The sequence below is a fragment of the Gallus gallus genome, chromosome 1 (assembly GCF_016699485.2).
Source record: "Gallus gallus isolate bGalGal1 chromosome 1, bGalGal1.mat.broiler.GRCg7b, whole genome shotgun sequence".
In the NCBI taxonomy this organism is placed as follows: Eukaryota; Metazoa; Chordata; class Aves; order Galliformes; family Phasianidae; genus Gallus; species Gallus gallus.
Genome location: NC_052532.1, coordinates 107,342,199 through 107,358,130, shown reverse-complemented (window position 1 = coordinate 107,358,130; position 15,932 = coordinate 107,342,199). Strand labels below are relative to the sequence as shown.

The following is a 15,932-nucleotide window of genomic DNA, read 5'->3' as shown; positions in this document are numbered from 1 at the left end:
GAAAGACTCACGCATACTCTGGAAAGAAAATTTAAATCCACAATAGGGTTTTATTTTTGTATTAAACTCTGAATTCAGCCATCCAGAATCAAATGCTGTTAAGGTTCCTTAATAGATTTGCAGAAACTGGATGAAGTGATCCAGCCAGCTGGGATCGCAGGAGAACCCAGCATTGTCAACTCCTTCTGTTTGTTCAGGAAGGTTCAAGTTACTCTCAAACTACATCATTTTTAAGGGAGGAAACAGATGATCTAACGACTTATGCATGGGAGAAATCCTGGTGAGGAATGGGTAGTTTTCAGTCAAACTGGAAGAAAATTAATGTGAAAAAACTATGAGCAAATCAAACAGTTCTTACTTCTTTAAGGTACTTTTATTTTTTTTAACAAAATAAAAGGAGGAAAAACAAACAAAATTAAATGAACAAAAACATAGCAAAGCCTTTCCCAATCCAAAACAGGCATTACAAAATCTTCCATATAATCCCACCATCTTGAGGTTATTTATTTAATCCTTTTGAGCAGCCTTATTTGTTGCCTAAAGCAAGGTAAAATGTTACTGTGAAAAAGGAGTGAAAATTTGAATTTTTAAAACTGCTTCTGAAATGCTCTTAAATATTTCATGCATTCCCACAATTTCAGACACAAAATATTCTTTTTTGAAACTCTGAAATTAAATATCCTTTCAGTCACAAAACATTTTTTAAAATCCCTTTGGCCAAATTGAATTCAACCTACAAAATATTTCAGTGCTTATGATTCCTTTTGCTACATATTACCATGTAGAAAAGGAATAGCAATTATAGCAGTTATGACAATTCTACAGCAACTTCTTTGATTCTTTTTTCATACAAGTTTATAGACCTTTGTACTTCATTATGTAGCTTAAATCAAATAAAATAGTAAATGGTAGTTTAGACACCACAGAGCTATTATTCCAACACAAAAAGTTGCTATTTGTTGACATGGAAACAACATTTTTTGTGTTTTTGACTTGTATTTTCAGTCATGTTGATTGTAGCCTGAATATATTTTTTAACAAATTCATATGTAAATGGGTAAAAAATCCCATAGAGCTGATGCACAACAGCAATTGCATGTGGCTTTTCTTTCAAAATAAACAAAGCTAAGAAAAGTCTCAACTCAAACCAAACATACTTTCATTCAATCTTTTGTTCTGATTCAACTAAATAACTTAAAAATAAAAATAATAATAATAATAATAAAATAAAAAGTATGATATTGAGTCAGATTTATTTTTTATACTCAATTTTCTTTGTAGGCAAAGCCACCAATTCCAATGTAAACTAATCTTGCTGAACATGGAAGTTTTCTATCAAACATGGAGATCAGGCAGATGCAGCCTGTGGCTGCAGTCTTGCTGCCTGAAAACAAAAGTGTGCATCCCTTTTGGCTGCACACAGAAGAGGAGCAATGTTTTTGAACATACTTCACAGTGAAATTGTAGGACATAGTTACATGAAAAAAATATACGACTGTGAAAGGATAGTTGGGAAAGCAATTTGATACATGAGAAAAAAAAAAACAAATCCCTCCTATACAAACTTTTTTGGCACCTGATAACATGGTTAATTCAGTCTGCATTCATGACTCTGGCAAGAATTTAGTACTTCTGAGACCTCCATACACTGTCAAAAATTGCTATGCTTACCTTTCAGTATCCAATTGATGACCTAAAAGAAATCTAAAAACCTAAATACCAGCCAGAGTTTCAAAGGTGATTAGGAAGAGAACAGACAGAGCAGTGGATGAGGCTCATTTCCTTAGAAAACATTTCTAAAGTACTATTCTACACATACTGATTCTATGTTATCAAAACACTACAACCTGAAACAAAACTTTTATCCAGTTGAAATTTTGAATTTTTTTAAGAAAACTACTTTTTTAGTGTCTTTTTAAGTATCGCTTCCACTCCTATTTCTCAGTTGTTTCTTCTCTGCAGTCTACAAACTGCACAAAGTAGAAATGGGAAGTCAGTAGCAAGAAACTAGGTCTCTGTGTATCACTGAGACTTCTTTCACCAGAGAAAGACAATGCTGCCAGTGACGGTCTTATTATTTAGCTTACATAAAACAGCTTAAGTCCCAGTGTCAACTGCAGTAAGAAATGGAGAGAATGTGGCAACTGTTCACATGAACTGAGTGATTGCAAGAGTGGCAAGTACCCAAGACAGTTTTTACACGGCAACACTTGGATGCAAGAATTTGGTCTTGTACACTAGGCCAGATGAACAACATCACTCATCTTAACCAACTGATAAGCTGCATATATCCACCAAGTCACCACCATGAAAGAGCTGCAGTTGCAAAGAGCTTGTGAGAATGATCTTAGTAATTATTTTTCTTAAGTGTGCAATAAAGTTAAATTAAAATCCTGACTGATTTTTTAAGGGAGGAGGGCCTTCCTGTTATGAAGCACGGTGCCTAGAAGCAAAAGCCACTTAAATATTCCCTTGCCTGCAGAGAAATTATTGAGAAAGAAATCTCTATTGCCAAATAAAAAACAAAATACGTTCCTGTCTGTTTCACTTTTTTCTCATCTTTCCAGCTTCTTCTGTACCTTCATGAAACAGTAACAGCAGAAGGAAAACGAATAAACTCTAAGGCAATGTCTGTGACCCGGGGGCAGCCTGTTTGGGGTACAGCTAGATGTAAACTGAGAGGAGAAAGAAAAGATGATTTAAGGAAGGGAGTTTGTAACACGTTTGCATTCTTCTTTTGAAAACTGGGGGACAAAGAGAGGGAATCAGTTATCTGCACTTCAAAGCCACTCTGTTCTCTGCAGTCTGTATTTCTTGGAGAAGCAGACATTGCAAGTGACAGTCTTTCTAGCACAAACACCTCATCTTTACTAATGGCTTTCGGGGTGCTGTCCCAAAGCCTGGCTTTTCCAGAATGATGCTGGTAGACAAAATCAACTGCAAAGTAGCAGTCAGTCCACTTTGTTTCATAGCATACATACACATGGCCCATAGCTTGTTGCCTCCCTAGCAGAAAGTTGTCTTGAGCAATTGAAATTTCACTCAGTGTAGGTGGTGCTTTGCAGAGGAAAAGTAAACACTCTCAAATTCTTCTCAGAATCCCTATCCCGAGGTGATCAAATCCAAAATCTGGATCAATAGTATGGTGTCTTCTGCCCGTTTCTGGAGGAAAGAACTATTAATTCTTGTGCTTGGTCTGAAGGCTTACTTCATTGCATAAGTTATTTACTTCACTGTTTGGGCACAGCATATTGATTGAATCAAATTCTTTCTTTCTGACAAAAAATTTCTTCTCCATTCTTTCTATGCCTTATAGTTGTGATAGCTCATTGATCAAAGCAGAATAAGCTGTCAGGGTATGGCTGTGCAGCAGTCAAGATGGTTCCAACACCTGCCCAAGAAGCTGTATGAATATTCATGTACAGAGTTGTTTCAGGGTTGTTCAGCAGTGCAGGCAAAAACTGTATCTGGCTGTCTCTGGCTGTCCAGGGAATGAAGATGTGAGTAAAGCCACCCTTATCTCAGGAAGAGGAAGAAAAAAGAACATTTTCTCCAAAAGTTAGGAGAGGGAAGTGTTGGCTTCTCCTGCCAGCGGGAAAGTAGGGAAACTGATGGCAGCAACTCCTTTTCCAAGACTCTATTTATCTCCATTCCAGTGACCTATCTGGACAACAGACATTGATCAGAGAAACAGCTGCCTGATTTCTGAACTCTTCACGTACTGGAATAGACATTAGACCCATTACCATCCTGACTACACCTGCAATGATAAATAAAACCAGGTCAGAAATTGTTCTGCAGCCTTGAAAGCAAAAGGTACAGACTACCCATGGCATGCTGGATCTTTCTTTCTCCCTTTCTTAAAAACGAGAGTGATGCTTCTCTTTTTCCAGTCACCAGAGGCTTCACTTGACAGTCATGACTTTTTGAATGTGGTGGAGAGTGGCTTGGCTTGGCAGCTGCATCTGCCACATCAGATCCATAGGCTTGTACACTTGACAGGACAGTCGCACTCCTATTTTCACTTGTGTTTCCAGGAGCAACCAAGAGAAATCTGCAGATATTAGTGACATTACAGGTACAAAATTAAATGAGTCAGAATTATGCATACAAAATGTTCAGCTGATCAGTTAATTTTTATTTCTAGAATTTTCAATTGGGAAAATTTTAAGTGAAAAAAAAAAATCATGAGAAGAAGGAACAAATTCTCCACATCTCTGCTCACAAAACTTGAGGATATTCTTTTTCAGCATAATCAGTTAGGAAAAAAATGTGGAGAAAAAGAATTTAATCAGCCCTCACAGAAACTCCCAGGAAGGCAGAGCTGTAAATCAACAGCCAAGATGCAAAAGAGAAGCTGTAGATAAGATGGTGTCAGACTCTTCCCAGAGGTGTACTGGTAAAATCAAGGAGCAATGGGCACAAGTTTCAGTAAGGAAAATTCCAATAGAACATAAAGAAAAAAAAATGTTCTTAATGCTGACACAGGGCCCAGAGTGGCTATGGAAACTCCCATCCTTGGCCCTGAGCACTATGACCCACATTTGAAGTTGATCCTGTTGGGCGGATGATTGGTCAAGAGTCTGTTTGTCAAGGTCTTACCCAAAATATTCTATTATTTTAAGCAGCTTTGATTTTTTAATCCAATTTCCAGCAGCTAGAACATGTGAATGCAGTTTTAAACTGGTAATATTCAGGTCAGTATACTTCATACTTTCTCCTTTTCCTGGTACACCTCACAGAAATGAAACTGACTTCTTGGTAAATGTCTAAAGAACTACTGAAAAGTAAAAATGTTGGCATTAGTACCTCTTATAGTAACTGGCAGAAATAGCTGAAGCTGAGTAACTACAAAAAGAAATCTCTCAAGGGGCACGTCAGACAATGACATTTTACATTAATTCAGGGAGACATGCATCTGATGCAGAGGTATCAGAGGGGAAGCATGTGGCCAGCATTTGCAGCTATTAAGGCCTGTCAGCACTGAGTATCATTAATGATCCCTGTTAGCTCTACTACAGCAGTTGTCAGTAGCTTTACCCCATGCAGTAGAAGTTATACAAGTTCTGATGATGTATGGTGGCATGATTCAGGGAGGGACACCAACATTCTCTCTGCCACTGACTTTGCTTAACTTCTTGCAGCAGCTTCGGTGATAGTACCCATTTTCCAAGTGCACAAATGCTTTATTTCTATCTTTCTCACCTTCTCTAAAGAAATACAGTTTCTAAGGTGGTCATTTCTGTATTGGCTGTAGATAGGACAACATAATAGCAAGGGAAAATGAGATCTGACTTTTTTCCAAATAGACTGTGTACTCTTCTGACTTCTTTGTATGTTACTATGAATACTTGCATGCCAGAGTCCCTGACTTCAATGCCAGTCTTGTACACTTACTGTGACTGGCCATCTTAATTTTTGCTTTCTGATAACCTTCCATTACCTACACTTCACTTGTTGCACAAATGGGAAGAGTGAGCATGAAGCGATACTGAGCACTAAACAAAGACAATAGATCGTCTGCTACATAGGATCAGAGGGATTCATAAGTTGAACATACAGTTTATGACCAAGATGACTTGTACCATCAAGGGGAATTTGATGAATAAGGGCATAGCACAAGCCATAGCACATGTGCAATAGCAACAGTAGCCCACAAACATACTGAGTCTGCTCTAAAGAACAGTATCTAGACAGCACTGAACTGTGCCCCCAGAAAAGACTCTGGACATTGTCACCACATATGTAAGTGGGCCAAGTGAGAATATATGCTGAAGTCAAACACAGTTAGGTTAACTTGTGTAGATCATAGAATCATAGAAAACCCCGAGCTTCTAGGGGCCCACAAGGATCATCGAGTCCAACTCCTGGCTCCACACAGGACCACCCAAAGTCCAAACCTTTTGTCTGAGATATTCTCCAGACTCTCCTTGAGCTCTGGCAGTTTGTGGGCATGACCACTGCCCTCAGGGAAACCTTACATGCTCTCAAACTTTTAGATTTTCTAAAAGCTAAAAGTCTGCTAAAAGTCGTATATAACTAGACTAATCAGAGAGGAGCAAAGATGTATAACAGCAAAATCTCCTTATTCTAGAAACCTATTTTTGATGCCAGGCATTTACGCAAGCACTCAGAATTCAGGTAGTAAACAAGTTTCACAATCTAGTTCAAGATTCTCCATTTAATGAAAGGCAGAAGACGATGATAATCAGCTATCTCCAGACATTTTTGCAGGTTCAAAGTCTGTAGCCTTCTTACACTTCTCCACACACATAATACAGCCTAGATTGCTTGCCTTGCTTGTGCTGCAAATGAATCTACATATAACAAAGCAGATGTATAAACAGCATACTGGAGCCTTTAGTGGTAAATTCTGTGTTGAAATTGGTTAAAATCCAAAACAAAATATACAAGGGCAAATGTTTACCAACAATGGAGTCGTGTCTTTTTAGATTTACATATCAGCATCATTTTCCATCCTCCATTTTCAAAGGGCCAAGAATCAGAACTTCATGAAAATGTTTGTACTGCACAGAGGCAAAGTGTTACCTAGACTGATTCTTTTCTTTGTAACTTTATAGGCTAAAAAGAATTAAAAATAGTAGAAACTATTTTTTATTGGACTGGAATAGAAGGTAATAATGAAGCAGGTAGCATAAAAAAAACAAGGTATCATTCTTACATCCACTTTTCTAATCATAAATGCATTTCAATTTGCATTTCTTTTCTAGTGAAAACTGCAGCTGAAATAAATTTAAATCACACTCGTTTTCTCTGAATTTATATTTATGATTCTATGGGAGCAAATAAGCAATTTGGTACTTGAATAAATTTGTCAAGTCAGTGTTTATTGAATGCTTCTACATTTCCAAATGAGAACTAGACAATGTTCCCAGCTGAATGAGTAGGCAGTCTTTCACTGATTTCAACAGTGAAAGACCAGATTCTAATTTCTCTCATTTTCAGAGGAAAATCTGCATTTTGTGATAATGACTGCTTACAATTGTTAGATGATCACAAAAAGCTCCTCTTTCTTTTTCTGTAAATAAGACTCTTTCTCCTCGTGTATAGTGATAATACACAGTTTCTCACAGTACAGGTTACCTGGTCTCACTGAGAGGGATACAGGCCGAGTTAATCAAACAAGCAAATCCTCCTCTATCCTCAGAGTGTCTGTTCTTGTGTCCTCAATGCTCATTAGAGTGAGATTCTACAAAGCTCTGAAACAGTGGCTAAAACAAGCCAGAGATCAGGCAAACCATTTCAAAAGCTCCCTGTCTGCTTCCTCTGTCTGACTTCTCCTTGCATCTTACACAAGAAAAGAAACAAAAAGACCTTGAACACTGCAGAAAATCTCTTTTACTGTGCAGTACAGTGACTTCTTCCCCTGATGTCAAAGACCAACAACCTTCCAGAGGTAGTGGGGAACAGAAATATCTACCAGGTATCATCAAATATTCCATAAGTGAGTTCAGTGTCAGGAAAGTTTATGATCACAACAAATAAAACGTGAATGCTGAAGACAGCTCACAAAAGGACAGGCTTGGACCTTACCCATGCAAACGTCTGCTTAATCTAAAAGCTGCCCTCATCCTAACAGGAAACTGAGGAACAGCCTACAGACAGAAATTGCAGAGGGTTAAGCTCTGGCATAGGCTGCCCAGGGAGGTGGTGGAGTCACTGTCCCTGGAAGTGTTCAAGAGCCGTGTGGATGTGGCACTGAGGGACATGGGCGGTGGACATGGTGGGAGTGGGCTGACAGCTGGACTAGGTTATCGTAGAGGTCATTTCCAACCTTATCAATTCTATGAAATGACAGTCAAAACTACCTCTGTACAACATTTGTATTTGTATGATAAATGCCATGAGAGCAATCAGCAGGTTACAACTGATATGTTGAAATTAGTAATATTTTAATAAATTTGCACACAAACCCTTCACAACTGTGTTAGAAGAGAAAATCAATCTACTAAATTGTAGTGAAACTTTCACTGAATTCCCTACATCAGATTCTATTAAAAAATGGTCAAGTTACAATTTGCAGTATTCTGTGTTAAAAGACCAAATTATTTTGTAGGTCATCCTCTAATATGTTGTACAGCCAAAGCAGGCTAAGATATGACTCAGACAAGAATGTCCTTTACATACCTCCATTTGGTATGTACTTGTACAGCACCATGACAAGATCTCTGACAGACTATCAAACTACAAAAAAGAAAAATAAGCATTTGATTATAAAATGGTGACTTAGGGATTGTAGCAATCCATCGTGTTCAGAACTACTAAGGTCATGAGAGCAGAAGTGCAGCTCATAGATTATTGTTGATACTGGATTCATGTCTTTCCACAGACTCTAAATAAAAATATATGCTTGGAAACACTGAATTGTGCCTTTCTAAGTCTGTCCTAAAATACACAAGACAGGAACACTATCATTGGTTGCATTTTTACTAGAAAATAAAATGTTTGATCCCCAGTGAAAGCACCCCACTGCCTGTGTGGTAAAATTCCAAGGAAAACCGCTGCCATGGTTTCAGCCACTGCATAACTGAGTATACACAGTTCCTGGCTACATTACAGGTGTCATTATGTCATTATGGAACATAGACTTTCCAATGAGCAGATTGTATAAGCCTACCCTGCTTTGAAAACAAATGGGGATAAATAGTACAAGTGTGGGCTGTACCCTTCCATTTAGCTTCCATGCTAAAGAATAGGCCTGGGAACATTTAATATGCTGACATAGCCAGTACATACTGCTATGATGAAGCACAAATTCAGGGACTTGTTTAGGAGTTCTTTTTGTCATTTGCTGGAAAATCAAGCCAGTCACAGAAATCCCATATATGTTTTATGTGTTTGCCAGAAGGGCTCATTGGATCAAGAATTTTGAACAGAATATTCTAAATTGGCATGGTATTGATACCTGACCATTGCGTTCAAACAAACATAATGTTTACTGAGAAAGGGGGAAGTGTTCAAATGTTGCTGATTTTTTTTTTCTGTGCAAATTAATAATGTGTATATATTTTTGCCATGAAGAAAAACAGAGATAGTAAAAATAGCTCACAAGTGAGAGAGTTGCTATTCACTCCCCTGTTCCTGGAACCATGACAGCCATTATATAACCAAAAAGAAAATTGCATGAAATAAACAACATAAGTTAATTGAGTTGATATCAAGTAAAAATATAATTAGTCAAAGCATTTTGTGGCAAAAAGCACCATCAGTATGTGGCAGCTCCTCAGCTTCACTGGTGAACAGGGATCCGGCCATGTGTTTAAAACTTATTCATCAAGCATTTCCATGGAAACACATAGATGCAGAGTCCTTGGATCACTTATTTCAGGAACTACTGCTCTGAGGGTTCACTTTAGAGTGAGAGCTCAGCCGAGGTGACAGCGTTGGGCAATAATTCTGATCTAGAAACCTCCCCATGCTGGTATTTTTGGGGTCTTATAGTATGGGAATTTGGGCGAGGAAGAGTGTAAAAGGACATCTTGCATAAGAGAAAAAAAAAAAAAAAATCTGCTAAAATTTTTCTTCTCTAAGACTGCCTGGGAGTTGAGAAATGACAGCACTGGAAACAGCCTGAAGAGTTGACAAAACGGCCAAATGCCTCCAGGGAGATTACAATGTCTGCAAGTGTTAGTGAGGTGCTATACTGAAAGAGACTTAGATTAAATTGGATCTGCTTGTTAAAAGCTGCCGTTTTCCACATCCACGCAGGAACCAGCTCTGGTGCTGCCTCCCAAGGCTGAGGAAAATTCTCAAGTTAGACCACTTACAGTGACTGAGGCAGCCCACCACCATGTACTGGGAGCACAGCAGCACTGTGCTCCTGCTACAAAACCTATGGCTGTTTGAGAAAACATGGCCCTTAGCTCTGCTTGTGGCTCAATACATGCACTGTAAAAAGCAAGTAATGCTGGAGATGATGCACAAGGGCTTCATCAGCACAAAGTGTTTTGAAAGCACTGTTAAAAATTTGCAGTATGAATAGAACATGCTTCATTGCTAGCAAGTAGTTCTGTAAGAAATAAACACACAAAGCAGGCTAGATGGGTGCGGTGTATGGCTGGTAGCTATCCCCACATGGGTACATCCCTTCAGATGTCTCCTGATGACACTAGTAAAATTAGTGCCTGTGCCCCTTTCCCATTCTGTTAAGGTTTTTAATATGCCTCGCAGCTTCTGGTAAGAGATGTTCCGGTGGGAAGGTCTAGGGCATGGCTGCCTTTAGCAGCAGATATATTCTGAAATACAACAGGGAACACCTGCACCCTATCTTTGTACTATAACAGAGAAGGGATAGCCAAATATTCACAATGCATTAAATATAATGAAACACATTAAACCAGCATTACTCACCTAGCATACATTGCATTAAATTCTTAAAAGCCAGAGCTTTTGTAGGCTGTTCATGAGTATTTGAGGGGTCTGTTACTGCAGCAATGTGATAGTTCCTCTGGACTGAAATATCCTTAGGCACAATGGAGTTAAGCATAAAGCGTGAAGCCCTAACTTCAAATTTTCTGCCTTTTTCTTTAGTCTGTCTCGCAAGGTTCCTTTAAGGCCTTTTTATTGTGTTTATTTCGTCATACATTATATAGCATTAGTGATAATCCAAGTAGGCACACTGTCACCAACTGGGATAAGTTCATCCAGAACTGACTGGTTTGGGACACGACTTTAAGTGCTGCCACTACAATCAGCCTGAATAATGCTCTCAAGACACAGTAGCAAACTAAAATGTGACACAGGGTGGAGTGCAGTGTTTAAAATACAGAACTGCTTCCATGTTTCCATGCTACTGTCAGCCTTTGAGCCTTACTTTTAACATGGGAAAGGCTATGGGACTGAACAGAGTCTTAGCTGTTGGTAGAGCATGCCAGGAGGTAAGACAACCAGTCTACAACCTGTTTTTTTCCCTTGGTGTTTCAGTCACTCCTAAAACTTTATAGGGGCCTTTCTCCACAGAGACGAAGCTGCACATCTTGAAAAATCTACAGATACCATGAGATTCCACAAACAGTCTGCCATATAATACTCACTGCTGAGGGAGAGAAAGACCAGAACATTCCTCGAGCCATACTGACCCATCCAGAGCAGTCCCTTGTGCAAGTCCTCCCTCCAGATAAGAGTCCAGGCCTTCCCAGTAGCTCCTCAACACTGAAAGGGTTTGAGTCTATTGCCCAGGACATCCAAGTGGAGACCCCAAGCCTGTGCAGTGCCAGAGACATGACCACTGGGTCAGATAGGAGCCAAAAATGAGAAAATTTGGAGTCAAGAGCAGAAGCTGTGATAGAAAGAAGCCTCAGAGTGCAGAAGGCTTTCCAATAAAAAGGCAGACTTATTCTAGATCTCTCCAAGGTCCTTGGCTTCCTGGAGGAGGCCATTCTCCTTTGTAAACTCTTTTCTTGTATATAAGTAAAACCTCATAAACTAATGAAGCTATTTATCTCAAGAGGCTGGGAAGCGAAAGTGAAAAAAGACAGTTACTGTTGTTTCCATTTTTTGTATTCTTACAAGACACTTAAATAGGGAACACTCTGTAGGATGATGTCATTAGGAAGGAACACTTGAATTAAAGGCCACAGACATAACAAATTCAAATGAAATCATGTTCTGAAGTACTGTATGTTTTACATTGCTGGGAAAAGGACACACAGTTCCGTGTCTCAGTATCAGTGAGACATTGATTTTCTGTACAAATGCACTTGAATTGGATTTGGTATATATTACATGAAATCCTGCCTTTCCTTCAACAGGAGTAGGACTGGCTCATTCTGAAAAGAAATGTTTGTTTTTTTAAACCTCTGAAACTTATTTAATACTTTCCCCATAGCAATGAAATTCAGAGAAAAAAATAGTTCAACAATTGCTCATTTTCTCTGCTCATCTTCACGGAAACCCTCAAGCAAACTCATTTCCTCATTTATATCAGCTATCTCCCAGAAGATCTTTCTTGGTGCATAAAAAAAAAATTCATTTATTAAACTGTAAAGGAGGACAGAGGGATAGAAAGATTTATTTGAATACATCTTTCAGAATTTAAATATGGGTGTAGATTGGATGACCTGATAGATAGGAAAAAGGAAAAAAGGGCATTTGCTTTTAAAGTATTTCTATTTGGTAATAGAGGATGCTTGACATCATTTGACTTCTGCATTATGCATGTAATAGGTGAGCAAAGAACAAAGACAATAATTTTATTTATTAATAGTGATATCATTTTGGTAATATGGGAAGAAGTTGTGTGTTAACTTGGGGAAATAATAAGAAAAATAATGCCTGCCTTTCTCTTGTTTGTTTGCTTTTAATGGCAGCTAACGTACTGGAAGAAGACTCAATGGAGCAGGACATAGAGAGCCCTGTCACAATTCATCAGCCAAAGTTACCCAAACAAGCTAGAGAGGATCTGCCAAAAAATCTAAACAAAGAATGTGCCAAGAGAAAAATCCAGAGGTATGTTAGGAAAGATGGAAAATGCAACGTCCACCATGGGAATGTCAGAGAGACCTACCGTTACTTGACTGACATCTTCACTACTTTAGTCGATCTGAAGTGGAGGTTCAACTTGTTGATTTTTGTAATGGTTTACACAGTGACCTGGCTCTTCTTTGGAATGATCTGGTGGCTAATTGCCTACATGCGAGGAGATATGGATCATATAGGGGACAGCACGTGGACCCCATGCGTCAGCAACCTCAATGGGTTTGTCTCAGCCTTTTTATTCTCAATCGAGACAGAAACTACCATTGGGTATGGTTACCGGGTCATCACAGACAAGTGTCCCGAGGGAATTGTTCTTCTTTTAATTCAGTCTGTTTTAGGTTCTATCGTCAACGCTTTCATGGTTGGCTGCATGTTTGTGAAAATATCCCAACCCAAGAAGAGGGCAGAGACCTTGGTTTTTTCTACAAATGCAGTTATTTCCATGCGGGACGGAAAGCTATGTCTGATGTTCCGAGTAGGAGACCTTAGGAATTCACACATTGTAGAGGCATCAATACGAGCCAAGTTGATCAAATCCAAACAGACAAAGGAGGGGGAATTTATACCGCTCAACCAGACAGATATCAACGTAGGTTATTACACAGGGGATGATCGTCTCTTTTTGGTTTCACCACTGATCATCAGCCATGAAATTAACCAGCAGAGTCCTTTCTGGGAGATTTCCAAAGCCCAGTTGCCTAAAGAGGAGCTAGAAATTGTTGTAATCCTAGAAGGAATGGTGGAGGCAACAGGTAACATTTCTTATACTTTGTGTAAGGTAAATGCTTTAATATTAGAAAGGAAAGTCAGTGGTTTTGCTTCAGTTTAAAGGAATCGTTTCAATAGTTGATACATTTGCAAAAGGCATCAGTTATCTGGTTAGCTTCAAAATTAAAAGCGTGCCCAGTTTAATTGTCTGTTCCATCTTGCCTAATGAAATTAGTGTTGTTTCTGCTCTGTTTGGAAAATGGGATCGTTTTTCTCATTTTCTAAATTTTTCACAGCATGCCGTGCAGTTATTTGTCATTCTATTGCGGGAGCCACTCAACCACTAGGACCCTGTGGGATAAAATGTTTTAGAAAAAAAAATCAATTCGAAACTCAGTTTATGATTAACATGGAAGTACCATAATTCCTGCTGCTTCCAATCACCCATGGGTAGCTGCAAAATAACTGCTTCCTACATTAAACTCCTAGCCTGTTTGGATCCAGTAAGAAATCATGATGTGTTTAGCTTTCTCTTTTTTACTTCGCTGTTTACCTGCTTTTGTTTTAACTTGTAACTTGGGGCTTGTTCCACTTTAGTTCACAAAAGATCTGATTTTGTATTTCACTCATGTCTCCTACACACTGCAGAAGTGTACAGAACACTTGATGCAAGTATATATAAATAAGGCATATTATGTCACCAAAGTCTTGTAGAGAGGTTATTTGGTCATTAACTATAATTATACAGCAGAACATCGATAGCAATCTACACAGAGAAAATACCACTTGGAATTCACAGTAAATGGACTAGCAGTGTTTCTTCTTTGCACTAAAACTAAAATAGTAGGAGGATGTTTTGACTAAAAATGGTGTACCTACTGCAGTCAGAGTGCTGTATACTTGGTTCAGGAGATATGTTTTTCCTGCTAATGACTGCATCGAACTCAGTTTTTAATAAACATAAACAGTACAAGGAAGTGGTGATTAGGAAATGAAGAAACGATGTGCTTGGGTAGGAGAAAATCATGAGCAGAGAAATAGAAGAAACAGATTTTCCATTTTCCCTACTACTGTAAAAGCTAGAAGAGTTTGAGGATGCAGATTACACTTCTCTGACACAAGTACAACCTTCCTAACCCTGACTCATGTTTTGCAACTGGAGCCAGGAAATAAAGAGCAGTCTCTTACCAGAACATGTGTGTGTGTTTCACACATCTATTATGTGGTGTCAGAAGAAAATTGCATTTGTCACCATGTAATAAACGTGTGAGACAAAAATGAAGCAAAACATAATTCAAGGGAACTTGGCAGAGAATCTGAAGAGGTAAATGCAAGGCTTCCACGTTTTCCAGAAAGTAGGTGGCAATGAAGAGGAATCAAGGAGTTGAAATGTTTAGTGTTTCTGATGCATGCTGTAAGCATAGAGGTTTCAAACATCTGCATCACCTTTGGATGAGAAGATGAGGAAATTGCTGTTTGTTAGCTGAAAACATTCTGAAATTTCTGAACTGCAGCTAGATGAACTTGATATCCAAAAGAACAGTGGGTTTTTTTTCAGATTTATTGAATACTATGTTTTCCAAGGGGGGGGGGGGGGGGGGGGGGAAGGAGGAGGAGGGAAGAGGAGGAAAAAGATTGGCAAGTAACAGTAATATTTGAGGGCTACTCAGAAAGTAATGCCTCCCATTTTATTATGATGTTCCACAACACCACAGGTGTTGTGCCCATGTGAATGTCAGTAGATATTGAGCCTTCCCATCAATATCCTATTAAATTCTGTTGCTGTGTGACAGATGACAGCAGAGGGGCAGACTGACAAAATGGCATCTGTCATGGAAATGCATATGAAGAAAAGGCATGCCATTTAATTCCTCCATGTGGAAAAAAATGGCACCCACTGACATTCACTGACACTTTCTGAACATTTCTGGAGACCACACAGTGGAAGTGAGTACAATGAGGGGTGGTGCTGATAATGGGTCACCTCCACTAGTGCAGATTTTTCAAGTGCGGCATGCAGGTTCTTGTTCATTTGCAGGTTCACTGGCAAAAACACATAGCTAGTGGCGATGGTTGTGTTAAAAAATAGTGATTTGTAGCTGAGAATATGCTCTATCAAATAGGGCAATTGTTCCCTTTGTATCAGTTGCAGTTTCCATGGAAATAACTAGGAGGCATTACTTTCAGAGCAATCCATGTAAACAGCATCTCACTGAAAATATGTAAAAGATCAAAACACAGCATACTCTGTACGTATACTTCAGTGGTACATCAAATGTAGCTTTGTTGTCTTAAGGCTTCAAGCTTTTCGCTATTTAACCTTCCCATCCCTACTTCCTCTTGACCCTTGCACAGTTATGCAGCCCTCTGTTCTCTCCTTTGCTGTTCTGATATTGATGTATTGACCCCATCTTCCACTCAGCCATTGTCAGCTTCCACAAGTGAGGGCTATCTCTCAGACTGTTTGGGCTGACAAGGTTATGTTGAAATTCTAGAATAATTCTGGAATAAGTCCATAGTAATAGCAAGACTGGATGTAACTATTTGCAAACCTACTGAAGCTGCCCAGGATAAAGGTGTTACACTGCCACATTTTCAGCTGCTCCATTTCATTCTCTTGGGGCTATCTCTTTAGCATGCAGCTTCATGAGATACAAGGGGAGGGTATCATATAATACCACTGAACTGCATCATCAGGAATAGTAATGTCATAATTACTAGTGCAG

At 38.9% G+C, this 15,932-nt stretch overlaps 1 protein-coding gene across 3 annotated transcripts in view; it reads left to right on the top strand.

Annotated features, from left to right (window-relative positions):
• The window catches only part of KCNJ6 (potassium inwardly rectifying channel subfamily J member 6), a 161,092-nt gene that overhangs the window by 108,359 nt on the left and 36,801 nt on the right, over window positions 1-15,932 (top strand). For all 3 annotated transcript variants that reach the window (XM_046905684.1, XM_004934546.5, XM_015301389.4), the window contains one exon: window positions 12,330-13,250. In XM_046905684.1, coding sequence (XP_046761640.1) covers window positions 12,353-13,250 — 898 coding nt within the window. In that variant the 5' untranslated portion in view covers window positions 12,330-12,352. The remainder of the gene's footprint in view (window positions 1-12,329; window positions 13,251-15,932) is intronic.